The sequence below is a fragment of the Vombatus ursinus genome, unplaced genomic scaffold (assembly GCF_900497805.2).
Source record: "Vombatus ursinus unplaced genomic scaffold, bare-nosed wombat genome assembly UNPS02014786.1, whole genome shotgun sequence".
In the NCBI taxonomy this organism is placed as follows: domain Eukaryota; kingdom Metazoa; phylum Chordata; class Mammalia; order Diprotodontia; family Vombatidae; genus Vombatus; species Vombatus ursinus.
This window is the reverse complement of record NW_020954564.1, coordinates 19,869,556-19,890,984: the sequence shown is the minus strand read 5'-3', so window position 1 is coordinate 19,890,984 and position 21,429 is coordinate 19,869,556. Positions and strand designations below refer to the sequence as shown.

General features: G+C 34.7%; 1 protein-coding gene across 3 annotated transcripts in view; it reads left to right on the top strand.

The window, feature by feature from the left end:
• LOC114046934 (protein LSM14 homolog A) overlaps positions 1–21,429 on the top strand; it is a 61,309-nt gene that overhangs the window by 33,111 nt on the left and 6,769 nt on the right. The window contains exons 2-10 of one of the 3 annotated variants that reach the window (XM_027867564.1): positions 4,441–4,604; positions 6,304–6,433; positions 9,955–10,077; positions 12,706–12,882; positions 13,173–13,238; positions 14,135–14,317; positions 14,480–14,651; positions 15,508–15,739; positions 18,294–20,216. In XM_027867564.1, coding sequence (XP_027723365.1) covers positions 4,441–4,604; positions 6,304–6,433; positions 9,955–10,077; positions 12,706–12,882; positions 13,173–13,238; positions 14,135–14,317; positions 14,480–14,651; positions 15,508–15,739; positions 18,294–18,317 — 1,271 coding nt within the window. In that variant the 3' untranslated portion in view covers positions 18,318–20,216. Of the gene's footprint in view, positions 1–4,440; positions 4,605–6,303; positions 6,434–9,954; positions 10,078–12,705; positions 12,883–13,172; positions 13,239–14,134; positions 14,318–14,479; positions 14,652–15,507; positions 15,740–18,293; positions 20,217–21,429 lie in introns of those variants that run through there. The other 2 variants (XM_027867565.1, XM_027867566.1) reach the window with 2 other exon arrangements.

Sequence of the window (21,429 nt, the reverse complement as noted above, 5' to 3'; positions counted from 1 at the left end):
ACTTTCACACTGAAGAAGAGACAGAAAAAAGCTATTGGGAGGGACAACAAACCAATCAAATATCATGGTGAAATAAAGCACAGAACTTGGAACCTAGGGACCTGATTTGGAATCCCAGGTCTGCCATTATCTATACAACCTTGTTTACTTAACTTATCTAGGCCTTAGTTTCCTCATCTATAAAATGAGGGAGCTGGCCTACAAGGTTCTTTCCAGCTACAAATACTATACACAGTACTCCTATAAATAATTATTTTGTACCAGCTATTTGCTAGGCACTGAGTATAAGTAGAGGAAGTCAATGGTTTGAGGTTCATTTGTACTGTAAGTTTTTATTTAGTTATTACTCCTTGAAAAACTATCACAGCTCCTCTACTACTCCAGTCCTTAAATCTGTCCCATACTTTAGAATCAGGCATCCAGAGCAGCCTGAGTTATGAGAAGCTATTTTCTGAGCTTCATCAGAAATGGTCAGAACAATATTACTTCTTAGTTATGAGAAAACCAAGCCACCAGAACCATTCAGCTAGAGTTTCTCTAGTCCTATTACACAGCATCAAAGTATTATCTAAGGACAATCAGAAGAAAGACCTTGAAGTAGAAAATTCAGCCTTCCCAGTCTTTAACATGGGCCAGGCAGCCTCATCCTCCCTACTTGGACTTCTTAATGAATCCATCATCATCTAAGGGACATTAGACATTTCCAAAAAGAGAGCCAGTAGTAGGCTTATAGCCCAGCACTGGGGCATCAGCCTCATTTTTCTATCACTTAGTGAAGCACCACATTAGTCCAAAGAGAAAAAAAAGGCAGAATAAAGAGATTGGGGAAGGAGGTAGGGAGAGAAAAGAAACAGAGAACTAAGAAAGAAAAAGACCAAAGATAACCATCTAATTAGTGTTAATGGTACCAGCTGTGCATTAACCTCAGTTTACATGTTAGGAATCATGACCATTTCAGGAGTATAGCATTTTCCCCTTCTAAACTTTGTCAAATAAGTAAATTCTAGTCATTTGTATCTTCCTTAGCTGTCCTCTTTCATTCTCTCACCTCTGAAACCAAAGCAATAAATTGGAGTCCATGGGGTACAAGGGAATGAACACTGGTTCTGGAGTCAAATCCAGATCCTGGATTCGAATCCCACCTCTGCTTATTAACTGTATGACCTTAGACGAATCATTTAACCTCCGTGGACCTCAGTTTCTTCATCTATAAACAAGTTATTTTTGATGACCTCTTAAGATCCCTTCCAACTGTAGGCAATCTATGATGCTGATTGTGTTAGCATAGTACAAAAAAAAAAAAGAAATCTTATTATAAATATAGAATCAGTAGATGTAATTTTTCAAATCCTTACTTAAAGAAAATTCTCTCTTTAGACTTAACAGTTGGCCCAGACTGATAAGAAAAACTTAAATGAAATACGTTACTCCAATAGATCTTAAATATTCTTAATTTTAAGGAGGGAATTGCCTATTATAAGATGATCATTTCTCATTAATATCATTCTACAATCTGAAATCCTAATTATAAATCCTGAAGAATCAAATAGCTCTATGTTTGTTTTGCCCAGATTTGCATGAAAAACATTTCTAAAATATAATTTCAGGGACTTTTCAGGCAGCTAACTAAACATTCTCTTTAAAAGTAAGAACTAAAAATAGACCTGTCATTCCACTTTTTTTCCCTAAAAAAACCGTTTTCCCTTACTTTCTCTTGAATTTGCAAAGGTTAAGATCATTTTACTGCTCTTATATGAGCTGGACTTTTGCTAAAAACAGCTCTTGAAATGGAAGGCAGATCGGCTGATAGAAGGTGGAATGAAAGCCTGCTAAGTTTGGCTCAAGTAATTTTTTTTCTCAGTTGTATATAACTAGCAAAAAGGCTTTTTGTTCAGGATCTACATCACCCCACACCCCTCATACTTCATTCTATCCGTCTGTCTGTCCCTCTCTTGCTCTCTGTATATATAGATACTGCATATATATGTATGCATATACATGCACCCACATTTATATTTACATTAAAATTCATTTTAAAGATATACCCAATTTATATTTATAGTTCATTTGGGAGGCTGCTGCATATTCTTACTGGAGTTTTCAGTTTATTTTTCTCTCTTCCACTTGAACTCTAAATTTTTCCCAGTATTTTTGTGCTCTAATGTTGAAAGCATTATTGAAAGAATTAATATGTGTTTACTAATGATCTCTTTTGTTAGAATCTCAGGAGAATAATTTTTTCTGCATTAAAGCTCAAAACTTAGCAATGAGATTTGTATTTAAACAATGAGAAAAACATGAAACTTTTAACCCAGTTTGTTGGTGGATGACCAATGTAGTTGGAATTGACTCCCATAGATAAATATGCTGATTTTTTTAAAGACCAATAATGAGTTAGTATAGAATGTAATCTTCAAGCAATAGGATCTGAAAATATAGGAACTCGTGTTAGGAAGGTATAAAAACTGTGTGGAAAAATTACCTCTCATTGTCCTACCTGTCCCTCAACTATAAATGCATTATATTAGTACCCTAAGAAAATAAGCATTTTCCTTTTAGAATTTTAGAGTTAGAAGGGAGCTCAAAAGTCTTCTAGTCCAAGCTATAATTGAGCAGTAATCATTTCACTAACATTATTGTTTTATTCATTTAATAAATGAATCTAAAATGTCTACTGATTGAACGATTATAGTTATATTACCTAAGGTAACAAGTTGGCTAAATGTCCTATGGTAACGCTGACCAAAGAGCTTAAGAATAGGAGCTATGTTGGAGGAACCTTTTCTTCCCTGAAGCAGAGTCAAATTTTACGCAGTTCTCTTCAGCTACATCTAGTCCACATCTGAAGAATAATATAAAGTTAGAGTAAAACTGGTTTTAACCTCTTGAGAAGCCATTAGCTGTAGCCATCAGCTTGAACTAACTAGTAGTAGTTTTAAAATTGTAGAAACCAGAATCAGCAGAACTGTACTGTGAAGATGGGATAGTGAAAATAGTGGAGACTTAGGTATGACATTGAGGTATCGAGCCTGGGTGACAAGGCAAAATGGAAAATTTAAGGCAAATTATTTATCACTTATATTTTTATTTTTGTTCTAGGGCGTCCTTATTTTCTAAATGATTATCAGGTAGTGTCGATAGGTAGTTATCTTGCAAGTCTTGAATGTGTTCCCCACAATGAAACCATACCATAGGAATGTATCCTTAAATTTTTATCTTATTTTTATAAATTGATAACCATTGTGTACTTTGGAGATTATTGATCATGTATTGTTGGGAGTACTATTAGTAATTTTTAATACAACAAAAATTTGTTAACTGTCTACTCTGTGAAGAGCACTGTGCCTAGGTGTAAGGGGGAAGATTTCAAAGTTTAAGTAAGAGAGCCTTTGCTTTCATAGAGTTTACAGTCCAATAGTCATATATACAAATAAACATAACACAAAATCATAAAAGTACATTGGAAAGGGGGAAGGAAAGTGCTTTTGTGTAAAGTCTTTAATGGAAAAAGGTCATTCATTAGCAACTGGTGGGGTAGGGATTAAGGAAGGCTTTCTGAATAAGTGTTGGAGCAGTGTAAAAGATAAATTGGAAGGCTGTAAAGAGTATTAAGCATTTCATTATTCTAGGCAGATTTCCTCAAACTGTAAAGTGGCAGTGGAAATAGAAAGGAGAGGATGGATTTGAGAGAGATATCACTGCTGTGACAGTTCAGCTGAAACAACTCTGATCTATAATTACAGAATGCTAACTAAAACAATTCCCATGTGCTGTATGCTTGGCATTATAATAAGACCATCTCCATTTAATTGAGTATGGTATTTTTTTCTTATCGGTGGGATGTAGACCTGTGTTTTCATTGGCAAAGGGATCTCCCACTGTGGAAATGCTCTTTGGTACATACAGATCAGATGCTCTTTTGTCTTGGGTTTCCTGGGGTGCTGAGAGTAACTTGTCCATGATCACATAGCCATTTACTCAAGACAGGACTTTTAAAGTTTTTTCATTTTAAGGTTATCTCTTTAGCCACTATACCATTTCTCTCTTAAATTTTCATATTTTGAACTAGTATGTCCTCAGTCATTCTTAGTAAGTTCTTTAAATTTTTAAGAAAGCCATATTTTTCTTGTTATTGATTCTTCAAAGATGGTAAGTTTTATTTCAGGTCATAAACATAATAAATGCTCTTTTCAATATTCTTTGTATTTCTATCCTCATTATCTTGCACAACTTCTGGTGTGCACTTAAATGTTTGTTGATTGATTGAAGGACCTAGAACTTGAAAAATAGGCCTAGCAGTGGGAAACTTCACATAACACAAAATCATAAAAGTACATTAGAAAGGGGAAAGGAAATTGCTTTTGTGTAAACTCTTTAATGGAAAAAGATGATTAAATGTAATCTAAATTGCATCTTATACTTCTTTTCTTCTCTTGCCAGTTCGTTCCTTTGGTACAGAAGACAGACCAACAGATCGACCAATACCACCTCGTGATGAAATTTTTGAATACATTATCTTCCGTGGTAGTGACATTAAAGACCTCACTGTTTGTGAACCACCAAAACCCCAGTGCTCTTTGCCTCAGGACCCAGCTATTGTTCAGGTAAGACTTGTGATTCATACTGGAGCATAGTTGGTACCTTTAAAATTAGAGAATATTTTAAAGGTAATAGAGTTTTATTTTGAAGTACGTACTAAGATTATTGTGGATATTAAGTAAAATTATGTAAGGCAATGAAAAAATAATAGTCCCAATAAGTTATAATATGGAATATATCATAAAACATGAAAATAGTTAAGCATACAAAAATATATTCACAATATATGTCTTGTTCTTCATATAGTCTTACTATAAATAAGGGGAATCCATTTTAAAATTAGTAATTTTCTCAAATTAAGAACTCAAGGAATTAAGGATTTTTAAACATATTTTTTATTTTAGGGATCCAAAACTCACATAGGTTAAATCTAAATGATCACAAGTTCTAAATTAGTACATATTCATTTTGCATTTACATTCTATATGACTGCAGACTAAAGGTTACCAGAAATATGTAGAAAATTGCTGAATCCCAGACATAACATAGCAGCAGAACCAGTTACTTAAACAGGATATTCACTTAGATCAAGAAGCAAAATGCTTATTTTATGCTATCTCTGTAACACATAACTTTTTTTCTTTAAAATTCACCATTCTGTACTATGAACTAACATTTGCCTATTCTTTATTTGTCATCAATTTAATCATTTTACATTATTTATAATAGAAATATTTCTTTGTTTATCTGTAAGTGGTGGAAAAGCATTGGAGACCTAGATTCTAGTGTTAACTTCACTGTTAACTCACTGTGACCTAGGACAAGTGACCTAGTTACCTTTCTCAGCTCTATGAAGTTTTCCAAAGTAAATATAATATAGAGTATAAAGTTAAATTTTCTAAAAGGAGAGAAGAAAGGGAATTTTTAAAAAAGAAGTTCATAGGTTTTTTTTCTACCCATTCAGTCACTTTCAAGTGAGAAGAAAATTGCTATAGTTTTAAATCTTATTCTTCTAGAGATATGCTGATTACCACCACGAGTTGAAGAAAATCTGACAAAATAGGTGTCTGTACAGGGAAACTATTGCTTAATGGGGAAGAGGAAATGGATGCCCTACTAGAGCAATCCACTATTTCCCCTCAGTAAAACCTATTTGCACATGCCATCTTTTGAGTATGTATTGAGCTATAAAAATTTTTTGCTTAATCATATTTAGTGAGGAAATAATCAACCAGAGTGATGTCATATAACTAACTCAGCCTTTCAAGAACAAACAAGCAACATTTATTAAGCATTCAGTGTGTGTCAGGTACTGTGCTAACCTCTCATGATAAAAAGAAATGCAAAATGGTCCCTGCCCTTAAGGAGTTTATATTCTCATGGGGGAGAAGACATTAACTTGTTACCTAAAAACTCAGATCCTGGATTTATGGGTGTCTATCAACAGTAGGCATACTATAAATAATTGTGGGATAAAGTATGTGAAAATGTTAACTAATTCTTGAATTTTTGCTATGAAATGTAAAAAGTGTTGAGTTCAAGCATAAAACATCTTTATAAATCACAGATGTACCATTACTGAAATGAGAAGATTACTTAAGAGTTCATTATTTTTATATTAAATGTATGTTCTGGACATTCTAGCCTTTTCATTGCATTATTAAGATTTTAACAGTTGCCTTTTTTTTTAATTGTAGAAAACAAAATCTTCCTTTCTAACAGTGCTAATTATGAAATAAAAGAATAACATTTTTTTTTCTTCAGTCTTCACTAGGATCATCTACTTCTTCATTCCAGTCAGTGGGTTCCTATGGTCCTTTTGGTAGGATGCCAGCATATAGTCAGTTCAGCCCAAGTCCATTAGTCGGGCAGCAGTTTGGTGCTGTTGGTGTTGGTATGTGGTGTGTTTTTTGTTTTTATTTTTGTTTTGTTTTAATTTTCTCTTTCCTATGAAGATAAAAAATACAATTAGATATTTCATCTAAAATCCACATTCAAAAACCATCCTTCTGTTTTTTATGTAAATATATTTACTTTCTCCTACAAATCTTAGTAACCATATTATTTGGGAACTTTTGATTTCACATGAAGATTGAAAAACAAATCATATTAATAACAGTTGACTCATTGCAAAGCAATGTTGGTCTTCTGAAAGTCTTTTTTTTTTTTAAGAATCTCACTTGATTGCACCCTGACAAGGCCCCAACTTACATGGCTAGGTAGTTCACACTATCTTTTACTTTTACTAGTAAATCAGCCAGAAACCCTTACACAACAAGCTATTAATTGTAGATGGGAGAAATATTTGGCAGGCTGTAAATGGCCCATGCATGGGCCGCATGTTGTGCAGGCCTGCTCTAGGGCTCTATCCCTATATAGATGCTCTCTCTGTGTCTTTCTATTCATATGTCCCCTTAGTCTCTCTCCTGAACTCCAATCCTGAATTGCCATATGTCTTTTAGGTATTTGAATCAGATATCCTCTGGGCACCTCAAACTCAACATATTCAAAAAAGAAATGTTTCATTATCTTTCCCTTCCAATTTCCCTATTACTGTTGAGGGCACCAATATTCTCCCAGTCACCTAGGCTTGAAACTTTGGTGTCATCCTCAATTTTTTACTCACATTCAACTAACTTATGCAATTCCTTATCAAATCTAATTTTTCCATCTTCACAGCATTTCTGGTATATGCCCCTTTCTCTTCACTCATAAGGCCACCTCCCTAGTAGATACTATCATTGTTTCTTACCTGGACTACTTTAATAGACTTCTTTTTTTTGTTTGTTTTGTTTTTTTTTTTTTGCTAGGCAATGGGGTTAAGTGACTTGCCCAGGGTCACACAACTAGTAAGTGTTATGTGTCTGACGCTGGATTTGAACTCAGGTCCTCCTGAATCGAGGGCTGGTGCTCTATCCACTGCGCCACCTAGCTGCCCGTTTAATAGCCTTCTAATTAGTCTCCCTGTTTCAAGTCTTTCCCTACTGCATCCTTCCCTTAGTTGCCAAAGTGACCTTCCTAAAGCACAGGTCTGATAATGTCACCCAGACACTCATATACTCAAATTCTAGTGGTTCCTTATTCCCTCCAGAATCAAATATAAAATCCTATTTGTTTGGCATTTAAAGCCTGTCATGACCAGGCCACTTTCTACCTTTCTAGTCTTACACTTCACTACCCTCCACACAAGCTACAATACTTGCTTTTCTTACATACAACACTGAATGTCCCAATTCCATAAATTTTCCTTGGCTGTTACCTGGAATGTGCTCCCTCTTCACTTTTGCATCCTGGTTTCACTAGCTTCCTTCAAAATCCTAACTTCTGAAGGAGGCTTTTCCTGGGTCCCTTACTGCTAATGCTTTCCTTTCCCTCTGAGATGTCCTAACATCTACTCTCTCTTTCTCTGCATCTTGTATGTATATAATTACTTGCATATTGTCTCTCCTATTAGAATATATGGTCTTTGAGGCAGGAGCTATTTTTATCTTTCTCTATATTCCCAGTGCTTATTATTAGCACAGTGCCTGGCACATACTAAGCACTCAATCTTGGCTGATATGAAAAAAATCTGTAAGTAATTTAAAAACAAAAAGAACCCTCAATACCAAAATATATAAAATCCTTATCTAGTGTTGAAAATTCTCTATAATGCGTACTTGTACACAACTTGTACACACATATCACCAAGTGAGGAATGCAGAAGATTCAAAAAACTCTCAGGCCTAAAAATTTTTCCTAAGAAGCATATAAAGTTTAAAAACCTCCTGATAGTGTGAACTGCCTAGCCATGTAAGTTGGGGCCTTGTCAGGGTGCAATCAAGATGCTTATCCTATATAAGACTAGCTCTGCTTTGCTCACATTGACTAATTAATAAGGAGCTTGCAGTTCATATTTACATTTTGCAAGCTTCAGACCTATTTAATCCATCAAACTAAATTTAGAGAGAGGGAAAGTGATTGTTTCTAGTAATAAAAGGTGAATTGGTGTTTCCTAGTTAGAGTAACATGGTTTTATGCTATACCAGGAAAAAAAAAATTAAAGAGAGACAAATTTTGACAGATCTCTCATAGAAAATCAATAGACTGTCTGCAAAGAGTGGTGAGTTTCCCTATCACTGGAAATGTTCAAGTAAAAATTGGTTGAATGCTTGTTGGTTGTGGTATAGTAAGGACTCATTTATAATATAGGAAGTTGGATAGGATGACCTTATAAGTCTCTCCCAACAGTGTTCTATGATTAAATTATAGCTGCTGAAATTTATATAACACTTAAAGGCCTGCAAAGTATTTTATATATTTTATCTCATTTGATCCTGATAACAACCTCATGAAGTATGTGCTGTTTTTGGTCCCCATTTTACAAATGAGAGGACTTGGGTCTGTAAAGAGTTTAAGTGACTTGCCTACAGTCACACAGCTAGGAGTTGTCTGAGGTGGGATTCAAATCCAGATCTTTTTGATTCCAGGTCTAGCACTGTATCTGCTACAGTGGAATAGGAATGCCAGCTTACATGTAGACATCTTGAAGTGAATGGACACCTTGTATTTATTCATTTCAACAAGTAATTTTTTTAGCACCTAATATGTGGATAGCATTGTGGGATAAAGGTGTTATAAGAGGCAATGTAAGGCACCACTCCTTTCTTTGAGTAATTTATTGTCTAGTTGAGGAGCCACGACATAGGGAAGTTAAATAGTAATGAAGTACATTATAAGATTAAGTACCAAAATGAGTGATATAGTCAATAGGAATTCAGAGATTTGGAATATTAGCATGACTTGCCAGAGATTCACTGTGAATCCTATCTAAGGCCCCCTATCACTCAAGGCGCCAGAACTTCCTACCAAAGTCTCAGCATATCATTCAGTAAATATTTATCTCATATTATAGTACTTTATAACAACATCAAGCTGCTATTTTCAAGTAAATCTGAGTTATTATCCCTGGGACACTGTCATAGCTGAGGGCCAGCATTCATCTAACTAGAAATTTTCATGTAAAACATTAGTACACAGATTAGTTTAAGTACATGTAAAATCCTTATTGAAATAATTCTACCTGTAGTGCTAATATTTAATAAACTTATTCTGGTGGCCTCTCTTTTAGTCACTGACTCTATTACTTTATTTTATCTCTTCCTCCTTTTGGCCCAATCCCCATGATCCCCCATCCCTAGTAGACATTTACACAGAGCAAAACAACCCTTTGTCAGCTTAATCTCAGCTATTTTGCCAGAAAAGCTACAAGTGGAAATACTATTTACATTCTTTTAATAGTAGTGGTCATCGATTTTTTTCCAAATATTTGCACAAAAGAATCATCCTGTGAGCCTGAATTGAACGATTATGTAAAAATGAGAAGATTGCTACTAAATTACCTTTGAAAGATGTTTGCTTTGCTCCCTCTTTTAGCTGGTAGCTCCCTGACATCTTTTGGGACAGAAACAACAGCCAGTGCTGCCTTATCCCAGAGCAGTGCGGTCGGGTCTACCTTTACACAGGATGCAAGGTCTTCAAAAACACAGCCATCTCAAGGTACTCTTCTTTATTCCATAAGTGTCTTTTTTTTTTTTTTAATCCATTTTAATTTTTTTTGCCTTTCTCTGAGAGGTAGGAACCTTTACTCCTAAAATTAAATTTTTACATGGATTTCAATATCCAGATTTTGTCACATAATAAAAATTCCAAATACTCTGAAACATACCCTGTTGAATTTTGCAAAAGCTTTCAGATAGAATCACTATTCCAATTTTTATAATACTTAAAAAGTAGAAGGGAAAGGAAGCATGAGGTCCCTGATATTGTAAAATTTACTAGATGATTTTACAACACAAGAATCTTAATTTACAATTTAAGTATCAGATTTTTCATTGAAGGAAGAAATATTACTATTGAACCCTGACTTCTATTTACCACCTTAAGCACATTTAATTAATTAATGTGACTTTAAGTCACATTTAACTTTTTTGGACCTAAGTTTCCTCATCTTTCCCCTTCTAGCTCTAAATATATAATCAATTGGTAAATAGTAATTCCATTGCTGTTTATCATACTGCTTCTTCCCTAATATCCTCACAAGTGCCTAGAAAAGTACCTTGTATATAGGCACTAATAATATTTATTGATTGGTTCCCTCTAGCCTTTTTAAAATGGGCGTTTTTCCAAACATATATTTTGTTTTTAAACACTATTTACCCTGCTGAACTTAATGTTCATATTTTATCTTATAATTATCCACTACTACCGTGCTATATGATCTGCAGATACTTATCTTAACATTTTGTCTCATTTTCACCCATTTTTATTATGGATTCAGTATGTGCTCGTTCCCTGTTTTCATGGAAATAGTGAAGATTAGATTTAAAACTAAAATCTGCTGGAGGCTGATGAATGTCAACCTCCAATTTTGACTGCTAATTTAAATTCTGTAAATATAGTGCAAATAACAATATGGTAAGATCTAAAGTACCTTAGACTTGGAGTCAGAAGAATTGGATTCAAACACCATTTATGGAATATATTAGCTTGGGTGCAACACTAAAAAAAAAAAAACCTAAAATCTATAAATTAAACATGTTGACCTCAGAGAAAGGCACCATATGAATATGATTTTAAAATTCTGCTTTAAAAATCATTTAAGGTATGACAACTCAAGGCAAGAAAAATGGAATTCTCATCTTGTACAGTTTCCATTTGATAATTTTAGAATAGCTGAAATCACTATCATCCATACAAAATCGAATTTTTTTCAAAATGATATCACTGTTGAAGTTGAGCTGGTTAGCAGTTGAATACAAGTTTTCTTGTAAAGCCAGCTAGTTTCAATTTGACAGCTGTCAACATAAGTGCTTTTAAAGTAAGCCTGCATTTGGATGAAAATGAGGGTGCAAGTGAATATCCAGCCTATTTTTCCTATTAAATTAAAAGCCTATTTTCTATTGAATGTGGAAAAGATATGAAGGCAGCCAACAAAGTAGCTTTTTAAATAGAAGTATGTTGTATTCTGTTATTGATCTCTAATTTCACTGACTTGTGGACTTTCAGTGAAGATAATTTTTTTTAATCTTTTTAAGTTATTAATTCTTACTACCATTATACTCCAGCTTATAGATTCTTCCATACTTTATTGCAGTATCTTTTTTTATTGAAAGAAAAGAACTTATAAAAAAGTTATAAAGTTACAGAAAGTTCTTATAAGTTGGGAAAACATTAAAACCATCTGTAACAATAGCCCCATCACAATAGTTATGTATTAAAGGTATGTTTCATTGAGTTTTTTGTTAGCTTTCTACAAGGATGTAATGATTATTTAAATCAAAATGTACCTTTCAGAGTTGAAGATTTTATTTTTCTAGACTCCACATTTGTGTATAATCTTCCAGAGGGAAAGTAGAATGTTTACAACATTGTAAATTTACTCAAACATCTTTTTAAAGTTTGCTTCAACAAAAACAGGTGAATTGACCACCAGATTTTGATTTGGGATTGCAGTGAAATGTGTTTTATGTCAATTTTTAATGAACATATATTTTATTATATAAGTAACACTATTGGCACTATTTAGGAGGTTTTAGGGTGGGGAAAATGTAATACAGGTGGAAGAGAACTGAATTTGGAGTCTGGGTTCAAATCTAGTTCTGCCGTTTACTCTACTTAAATGACCTTGGGCAAGCATGTGACCTCTCTGGGCCTCAGTTTTTTTCATAAGTAAAATAAGGGGGTGGGCTAGTCAACCTTATGGACCTTTCCATCTATAAATCTGTGATTTTTATAGTTATGTTATACTTAACTGATAAGAATTCCGTTCCAGCCAAGGAGCTTTTATTAAGGTAGTATCGTTCCTCAGGTTTTAAGTCTTAAGTTTTAAACAACAACACTAAAAGACTGTGTAAAACAGTTATTTTTCCAGGTCAGATTTTTATGTGCTGTGAAGTCATCCGCAGTTGAAATGCACTAATATTCGACAACTGGCCAGTTTTCAGTTTTGGTCTGAGTAAGATATAATTGCCCCACCCAACCCTTTCTATAAAAAGATTAATGCTATCTCCCTTCGGTCTGGATTAGTGGAGCTGAGAATGAAAATATTTTTCTTTTAGGGTCTGGATTGATAAATTTGAAATCCACAAGGGTAGGGTAGTTTCTTATCTTTTGGTTACATTTTAGGTCGTTCAAGCCCTCAGTTAGACACTTTGAGAAAAAGCCCAACCATGGAACAAGCAGTACAGACCGCCTCGGCCCACTTACCTGCTCCAGCACCTGTTGGGAGAAGGAGCCCTGTATCAGCCAGACCTTTGCCATCTACCAGCCAAAAAGCAATAGAGAATCAAGAGCACAGGCGAGGTAGAACTTTAGATGTTTATTCCTTTAATTGACTGACCAAACATTTTCCATTAGCCCTCTTTTCATCCAAGGGATTTGTTCTGTGAGTGATCTTAGCAAACTTAAACTTGAACTTCATAATGTTCAGTCTGTCAAATTTAACCCTTCAAGTGGGTGGGGGAAATGGAAGATCAATATGAGCATGACATGATGTGAGGGGTTTTTTTAATATTCCTATTCACAAACCAAAGCTTTCAGTTATTTATCATCTAACAGTTGATTTGTTGAACTGCATATTTTTTGTTCTATAGCTGAAGCACACAAAATTTCCAGACCAGAAAGTGAACAAATCAGAAATGAAAACAAGAGACAAGCAGGTAAGTTATTCAGAGCTGAACCTCACTGCCCCTATTAAAAATCGTGGGAATTAGAGCTGGATGGAACATTAGAGATCATCTAACCCAAACCTAGCTTCATTGGCTAAGGGACCTTGCCCATATTCAAACAGTTATTAAGTGGTAGGACTAGTATTTGAACCTGCTACTCAGGACAACAAATTTAGTGCTCTTTCTACTACAGTTTATTATGAGTTCATTTAAAATTAACAAAATTAGTTTATTTAGATATGTAAAGATGTACAGCAAACTCACTAAAAATAACTTATTAAATAAAATCTGATTTTTAAAGTGCTGCCTTTTCTGGTATTCTATTAGCTATATAACTGCGTTAGCTATGAAACTATGTGTCTTTATATCTTATGTTCTTTGACAAATCCTTGGATATGAGTAATTCACTATACAATATGTTCTTGTAGAGGTTTTTAAGTGAATGTTTTATTTTTCTTAAAATACAAGCTTCAGTACCTTCAAAGATCTGTAATTTAGTCAGTGTGGGGACTCTCTGCTTCAATACAGACCAAGCCCCTCCACACATTAGTAGTAGAAGATTGAATGAGTTGTAGTGCACAAAAATTACATAAACTATTAGCTATTTATTTTATGATGTGCTCCTCTGAACTTAGCTAGGCTTAGCCTCTGAAAACTGAAGTGTAGTCTTTTGACAGGCCCAAGCACAAAACTTTCCCAGCCTCAAAAGCCCTGCAGAACTTATTCTAGTCTTAACTTCAGTCACCAAGGGTTACTTCCATGCTATAATAAGGCATCAGAATAGAACTTTAGTAAAGGTTTGAATTATATAAAGACTATAATAGTAATATACCTTATATACAATAATGTAAATTGGATGAATATAGTCTTATCCTATATTTTCATAGTTCCAGGTGGCCCTTCAGCACCTCGAAGAGGACGGGGAGGTCATCGTGGTGGCAGAGGAAGGTTTGGGATTCGGCGGGATGGCCCAATGAAGTTTGAGAAAGACTTTGACTTTGAAAGTGCTAATGCACAATTCAACAAGGAAGAAATTGACAGAGAATTTCATAATAAGCTTAAATTAAAAGGTAAATCTTCTTTCTTCCCCAGAAATCATCTTGTATGACTGGTGAGTTAATAGTGGTTTGCTTGTTTTTTTAATCCAGTGTTAAGTTTTTTTTTATAGGAATTTATAAATTTTTATTTCTGAAATATGTGGTTATTTTTTTGTTTGTTTGTTTTTTTATTAGAAGATAAACTTGAGAAACAGGAGAAGCCTGTAAATGGTGAAGATAAAGGTGATTCAGGGGTAGATACCCAAAACAGTGAAGGAAATGCTGATGAAGAGGATCCACTTGGACCTAACTGCTATTATGACAAAACTAAATCCTTCTTTGATAACATCTCCTGTGATGATAATAGGTATAGCCTTTTAGGTGGATATTATATCTGAAGTTTACTTACTTTGAGGAAAAAAATTGTATGTACTAACACTGTTGCATGAAAAAAACTAGAAGTACCTAGCAAACAGAGTTAGCTTTTTTAAATATTTAACTTTATGGGAGGGTTTTAAAGCGTTTTAACATTCATAAGAATAGGTGTGAATGTTGTAGCATGTTTTTGTTCAGGTAGAAGTTTAATTAAGATTACCTCTGAGGTAGTGTAGCTATAAGGTTCCATGAGGGGCACACATATACATGCATGTACATATACCAAGTATATGCTATATATTTGTTAAGTCTATTTTACAGTGATAATTTTGTGAAATTATTTTTCATGCCTATATATTTTTTCTTTTCAAAATAATTTTGTTTTAAGAATATGGCCTATATTTGTACCAACATAGTTTAAATTTTTACTTGGAGGTGTATTTACACTTAAAAATTAATAGCTATAAATCAGAACTATTCATTTGGGATAAAAAAATTTTTTCTGTCCCTTGGTTTTGTTATTCTTAGTAAATCTCAGTTTTAAATTGTGGTCTGAAATTAGAGCATTTTTGTTGTTAAGTTTGCCAACATTTTTACATAATTAGACTAATATGCACATTTTCATGTGGTTAGACCTTATTTTAGTCTGTAAGAGCAGTACGCTGAATTTTTTTATACCTTACTGGCTTATAGTAACTTAGACAATGTACTTTTTTTTATTATCTTTTTATAACTCACTTTTTGAACTAATTTAGAAATTTACTCATTTAGTCTATATAAGGAATTTTTTTAAAACCTAACATAACAAAATGGAGATCAGATCTAAAGGCCTGTTATTGTTATGATAGAGAAAGAAGACCAACTTGGGCAGAGGAAAGAAGACTAAATGCTGAAACATTTGGAATTCCTCTCCGTCCAAATCGTGGCCGTGGAGGCTACCGAGGTAGAGGAGGAATTGGTTTCCGTGGTGGCAGAGGTCGTGGGGGTGGAAGAGGTGGTAGCTTTGCCACTCCTCGAGGATTTCGTGGTGGATTCAGAGGTGGCCGAGGGGGCAGGGAGTTTGCAGATTTTGAATATAGGGTGAGTAGCATATATGTGCTTTGATTTTTTCTTTTTTTTTCTTCTGTTATACTATAAAACAATAGGTCAATTGTGTGTGTAAGTATATGTATTACTTTAAAAAGAAGTCTGTGAATTATGTTCATATTATTGTCCTACTTTTGTCTCTAAAAGTGAAGGAATCCCCTCATGTAGCCACAGTACAGTGGAAAGAGCTATGTGCCTGGGCAAGTCATTTAATCTACCTAGGTCTCAGATGAGTTTCCTTATCTGTAACATGAGGAGGTTAGACTAGATGGCCTCTGAGAACCCCCTTAATTCTATAACCCAAATACGTCCTCCAGGAGAAAGGGGGAAGCCCCATTTGAAAGGTCTGCTGGACACATAAAGTGGGTGGCTAAAAACAGAGACACACTGACAGCAATTCCAAATACTCAAGAGTTAAGAACGTGGTAGTTTTCATCCCAGGTTTTACCAGAGATCTCTTAAGCATAGTAATTGAACACTCTACCAAAATTTCTCACCTATGACCCATACTCAACCAGATCCAGTGGCATTTTCCCAGTTTTGATCATAGTTGACCTCTCTTCCTACACTTATCTTCTTCCTCTTACCCTCTAAACGTGTATTGTTAGTGTCTCCCACCTTATATACTATACTCTCTAAACTCCTTTAGTAACCCCATCTATTCCCATTGTTTAACTTACCATCTCTCAGTAAAACCCACAATTCTGGACCTCCAGATTTGACCTTTCACCTGGAGTCCCATATGTTTGACTTTCCAAAGTATGACATCTCTACTTAAATACCCAGCCATCATCTGGAGAGGCAATTTCATGTGGTAGAAAGAATGCTGGACTCTGTTAGAGAGACTTTCAAAAGAATTTTAGCTCTGACTTTATAAATGAAACTATTAGCAACAAGAAACCAAACCATTCTGAGCCTCAGTTTCTTCATCTGTAAAATGAGATGCTTCTATTACCAGCCTCACAGAATTATTTTAAGGCAAGCATATGGTAACACAGAAAGCTCTTAAGTAAATATAAATAGTTATTGTCATCATCACATACAGATATCACATCCATATCTTGAACTGAAATCATAATCTCTCCCTTCCACTTGACTCTTCTTCCCAACTATACATTTCTGATGATGGTACCATCAGTCCCCAGACTAAATACCAAGCAGTCATCTTTGTCTCTTCCCTTTCAAGTCAATTCCATTACTAAGTCTTGTTTTTTTCTGAATTGTTACTGTTTGACACTCACCCCTACATTTTGCCACTGTCACCTTCCAAGTCCACGCCCTCTCAATTTCATGCCCAGATTACTGTAACAACCTCAAAAAGTTTTGAGAACTGTTGGTATAGAGAATAGAATAGTAGAGTAGGAATCAAAAACCTGGGTTTGTGTCCTAGCCCTGTGATCTTGAGCAATTTCCTTCACTTCCCTGGGCCTCATTGTCCTCATCTATAAAACAAAGGAGTTACTCTAATTTATCTCAAACATTTCCTCTAGTTTTAAAATATTAAGAATCTTTTTTCTGACTTGTGCAGATCTCTATGCTACATATCCACCCATATCTCTCACTATTCTCCAACATTCTCGTTCCACTCTGGTCAGACAGGTCTGCTGTCTGTCCTGTGAAACATACATCTCTGTGCCATACCTTGTTACCTAACTTAGAAAGCTGTACCTACTGTCCCTTCCCTCCAGCCCCATCTAAATCCAGTTTATTCTTCAAAGTTCACCTCAAATTCTCTTCCTATAAAGGCTCTTCTTAATATTCCAGCCAAGGCTGATGTCTCCTTTCACTAGCCTCCTGTTGTGCTGATAACATATAATTGTTCTGTGTTTGTATTGTCTCCCCAATTAGACCGTAGTCTTCCTGAGGGTATCTTATATACTTCCATACTATAGCACCTTTTACACTTGTGGGGACATAATAGGTTATGAGTAAACAGCTGCAGATTGACTATAAGATTAAAGATTTCTAGACCTTTTCAGTCATTTCAAAGGCTAGAAGCATGACATAGCAGAATATTTGGATCTGCTCCTGAATTTGGTAACCAGTTCTGCCTTATATTATAATGGTATTCTACTTGTAGTAGTGTAATGTCTTTGAATGTTTGAAGTAGTCACTAATGAGTACCTTAACTTTAAATATTTAGGAGGCTTTTTTCAGTGTGTGCTGACGTTCCTTATTGAACAATTTATAATACAAACTAATGTTATATATTTTCCCAAAAATGAGAGTAGGAACAGCTCCCTGCATCATATGACAGAGACATCCGTGTCCCCTGTAGGACGACTGTCCAAATGTATTTACCCTTAGTGAACTGGAAAATGCACTTAACTAGAAGACTCTGCTCTCTATCTGTGCCAAGTAATTTAGGGATCGCTAAATGTAGAAAATACAGAATGTTATAATGAAAGCCATTAAACAGAATGGGAAGAGGGGATGAATGTAGGTTACCAGTAAAGAAAATTATATTGCAGCGATAGATGGAGTAACAAGAAGTTATTCATAAGACTATTTGAAGCATAAGGTAACTTTTTTTCCCTCCCCTTTTTAGAAAGACAACAAAGTTGCTGCATAGTCTACGGAAAAGTCTTGGAAGTAGGTGAATGTCTATCTAGGTCTTCATGGTCCAGAGAATTAGCTTCAATCCTTGAAAAGAATGAAGAAGTGAATTTGCTGTATACTTGTCACCAGCACTGGGGTTTCACTGCTTAATTTCAAAGGGTATAATGCAGTTACTTTTTGAAAAATGGCCATCTTCAGAAATGTTGAGCATTAAATATATTTGGAATAGCAGAAGGATAAGTAATTTCTTATGTATAGTTAAACACAAACTAAACCAGTACTTCAATGGAACTTATAAGTATTTTTTCATCACTGAGAGGATTTTTCTTATCACTAAATTGTATTTGATAATTACTGCAAGTTACCTGCAGATGGGGCCGTGATACTGTGAGTGTTTTGAGCCACAGAAGGTTGTTTTTTGGGAAATCCTGTAATATCCCTTTTGAGGTAGCTTATTTCGTCAACTAATTAGGGTGCTGGATGGTAGAGAATTTTCTTTGTCAGTCAACTATGTACACACAGTAAATACTGTTTCTTAGGCAAAGGTACCTTTTTTATATAGTTGTAAAATTCCATTATATCCCATTGCCAAAGAAACATTAAGAACTTTGTATAGCTGTATAAAAAGCAACTAATTTTTTAAAGAATAAACATTTTTAAGTCAGCAAACATACTGTGTTATTGCAAAAGTTGATATGCTAAGGAACAGAGTTAATAGTTGGTTTTTTTCTTAGCTTTTCAGGCTTTAAATTTGTTTGATTTTTATATTTGGAATATAAATGAAGATTTGGTATGTTCTTCCATTATATAAAAGAAGATAAATTCTTCATTTTCACTTGCAAGAACTTCATTTTGTAGCTTATGGCATATCACAGGATTTGTCCAAATAAAGATCTTTTAAGATATAAGGACATGAATAATCATAGATCTGAATGCACTTAGCTTTACTTGCTGATAAATAATAACTTTTTTAGAAAATACTAGGCATCAGTTAATATGTTCTTTCTGATATGCCTGGGCTTAAAAAAAGTCTGTCAGTTCTTAAAATTGTCTTTGTTGTGATACTTGTAGACCCATTCCATTGGATTGAAAGAACATTCTGAGTGTTGAACGTTGCTGCATTTTGATAGCCCTTAGGACATTACAGTACTGGTCCCTAGACCAGTGAACCTCTCAAGCAACTCAGTATGGAGTTCATTGCCAATTAAAAATTACTAGTAAATCATTTTGATATAAGTTATAACGGAAAAAATGAAATCTGGCCATTCAGGTGTTTTTATGGAGGCCACAGGAATAAAGGGATCCAAAGATTAAAATGTTTATCTAATTTGCTGATTTTGTTAACATTATCCGCAAAATGTCCAGTAGTGATAAAGGAGTGGAGAACTGCACTGTAGGAAAGAAAATGGGAGTATTTAAAGGTGGTTAATATTCTTATCTTAATTTTAATTTTATATCTTTTGTATAGCACTACAAAGGAAGTATTTTGTAATTTGGTTTCCTTATTAAAGGTCCAGTATTTGGCAGCCATAGTTGAGATAATATTGTTTAGTACTGTTTGTTTGCATGTTACCAACACAATCTTTTTGAGGACCCATAAATCATGACACTGAACAACTTTTTGGGGTTTTTGAACATAAAGACAAGTGCTGTACTGTTGCAATAACTATGTAGACTGTCTGAGACGTCCCAGGCTTATTTAAACAAGAAAAATTGTAAATAATACCAGTGATACATGCTGTGAAGGTATGAATTGGTGCGTCTCCCTAGCCTTTTGGGTTAACGAGTGGGGTATTTTGTGCCCTAATAACTGGCAGCATGGCATACCTGCAGTGTACCTTGCAACATTAAAGCAAGGTTTTTATTCTAAGGCAGAATAAAACTGTTCAATAAAAAAAATGTGAAAGTTGTTTCTCCTTTCAACATTATTACTTTCTGAACAGCAAAATGTGAAGTGAAACAAAGAAAATAATTTCAGTATCACTTTGGTGATATTTGTCCTTTCAAATGTCTGGATTCTCCCAGATAAGCTCGATTTCCAGCAATACTGCTGAATCTTATTGTTTATCTTGCATTTTACCAAGTGCATGTAGATATAGCCTTAAAAATCAAGGTTTTGGTGGCTTTTTACTTCAATTTCCACAGACATTTCTGAAATCTAATTGGTGCCCTAAATCATAGATTATAGTCATAAAATCATAGGATTTTTGAGCAGGAGGAAGACACCAGCTTACCATAGCACTTATCTGATCTACCCCTTGACTTTGGCAAATTCTGATGAGTTTCTGCACTGTCTTATGGTCCCCTTTTCAATCCTTGTGGCCCTATTTGGTATCCAAGCAATTCAGTGTCTAGAGGTCATGGAAGGAAAGCACTAAGAAACAGGGCAGGGTCCATCCACACTGTCTTACCTTTATTAGAATCACAGGGAATAAGTAGCCTTAAACTTGACCCCCAGATACAACTATTGTCAGTTTCTTCTTCAAGTCTGGTCCCCACTTGCTTCCTTAGCTTCCTTTTGACAGATGCCCTATTAATAGGTCAGTAAATGAAGTAGCCATAGGGATGGAACTGCCTGTCCAGCCTATGTTTGTTGAGTGTCCTGATGGGTTCCTGAAAGGTGGTAGCTTGATTGCCATTGCTGTGCCCCCAATCATACAGTTATATATGGAGTTTATAAAATGCAAGTTGCACTAAGAAGGCTTTTTGCTTTGTGTGTAAGATTCTTATTTCCACAGTCGCTTCCTTTTCATGTTTGAAGTTAGCTTTAGAATTGGATAAGGAAAGCTGGCATACCACACACATGTGCTGTTGAATGTTTGGTGTTTCTTTCATAGAAAGAGGGTGGGGACAGGAAAAATGTAAAAGATTTTTAGTCTTTCAGGGATTATTAGTTTAGTGGATATTATGATAGTGAGGTGAACTGTGCTATTATCGTAGAGTAAATTTAGCTATCATTCTCTTTAGTGCTTCCAGTTTATTTAAAACACTATGATTATAGGAGTGAACAATCAGGACAGTTGTGTAAAGTTACAAAAATCAAATAGCACTAATGGCCTGAAAACATAAACACTTTTAGTGTGTGTGTGTGTGTGTGTGTGTGTGTGTGTGTGTGTGTGTGTGTG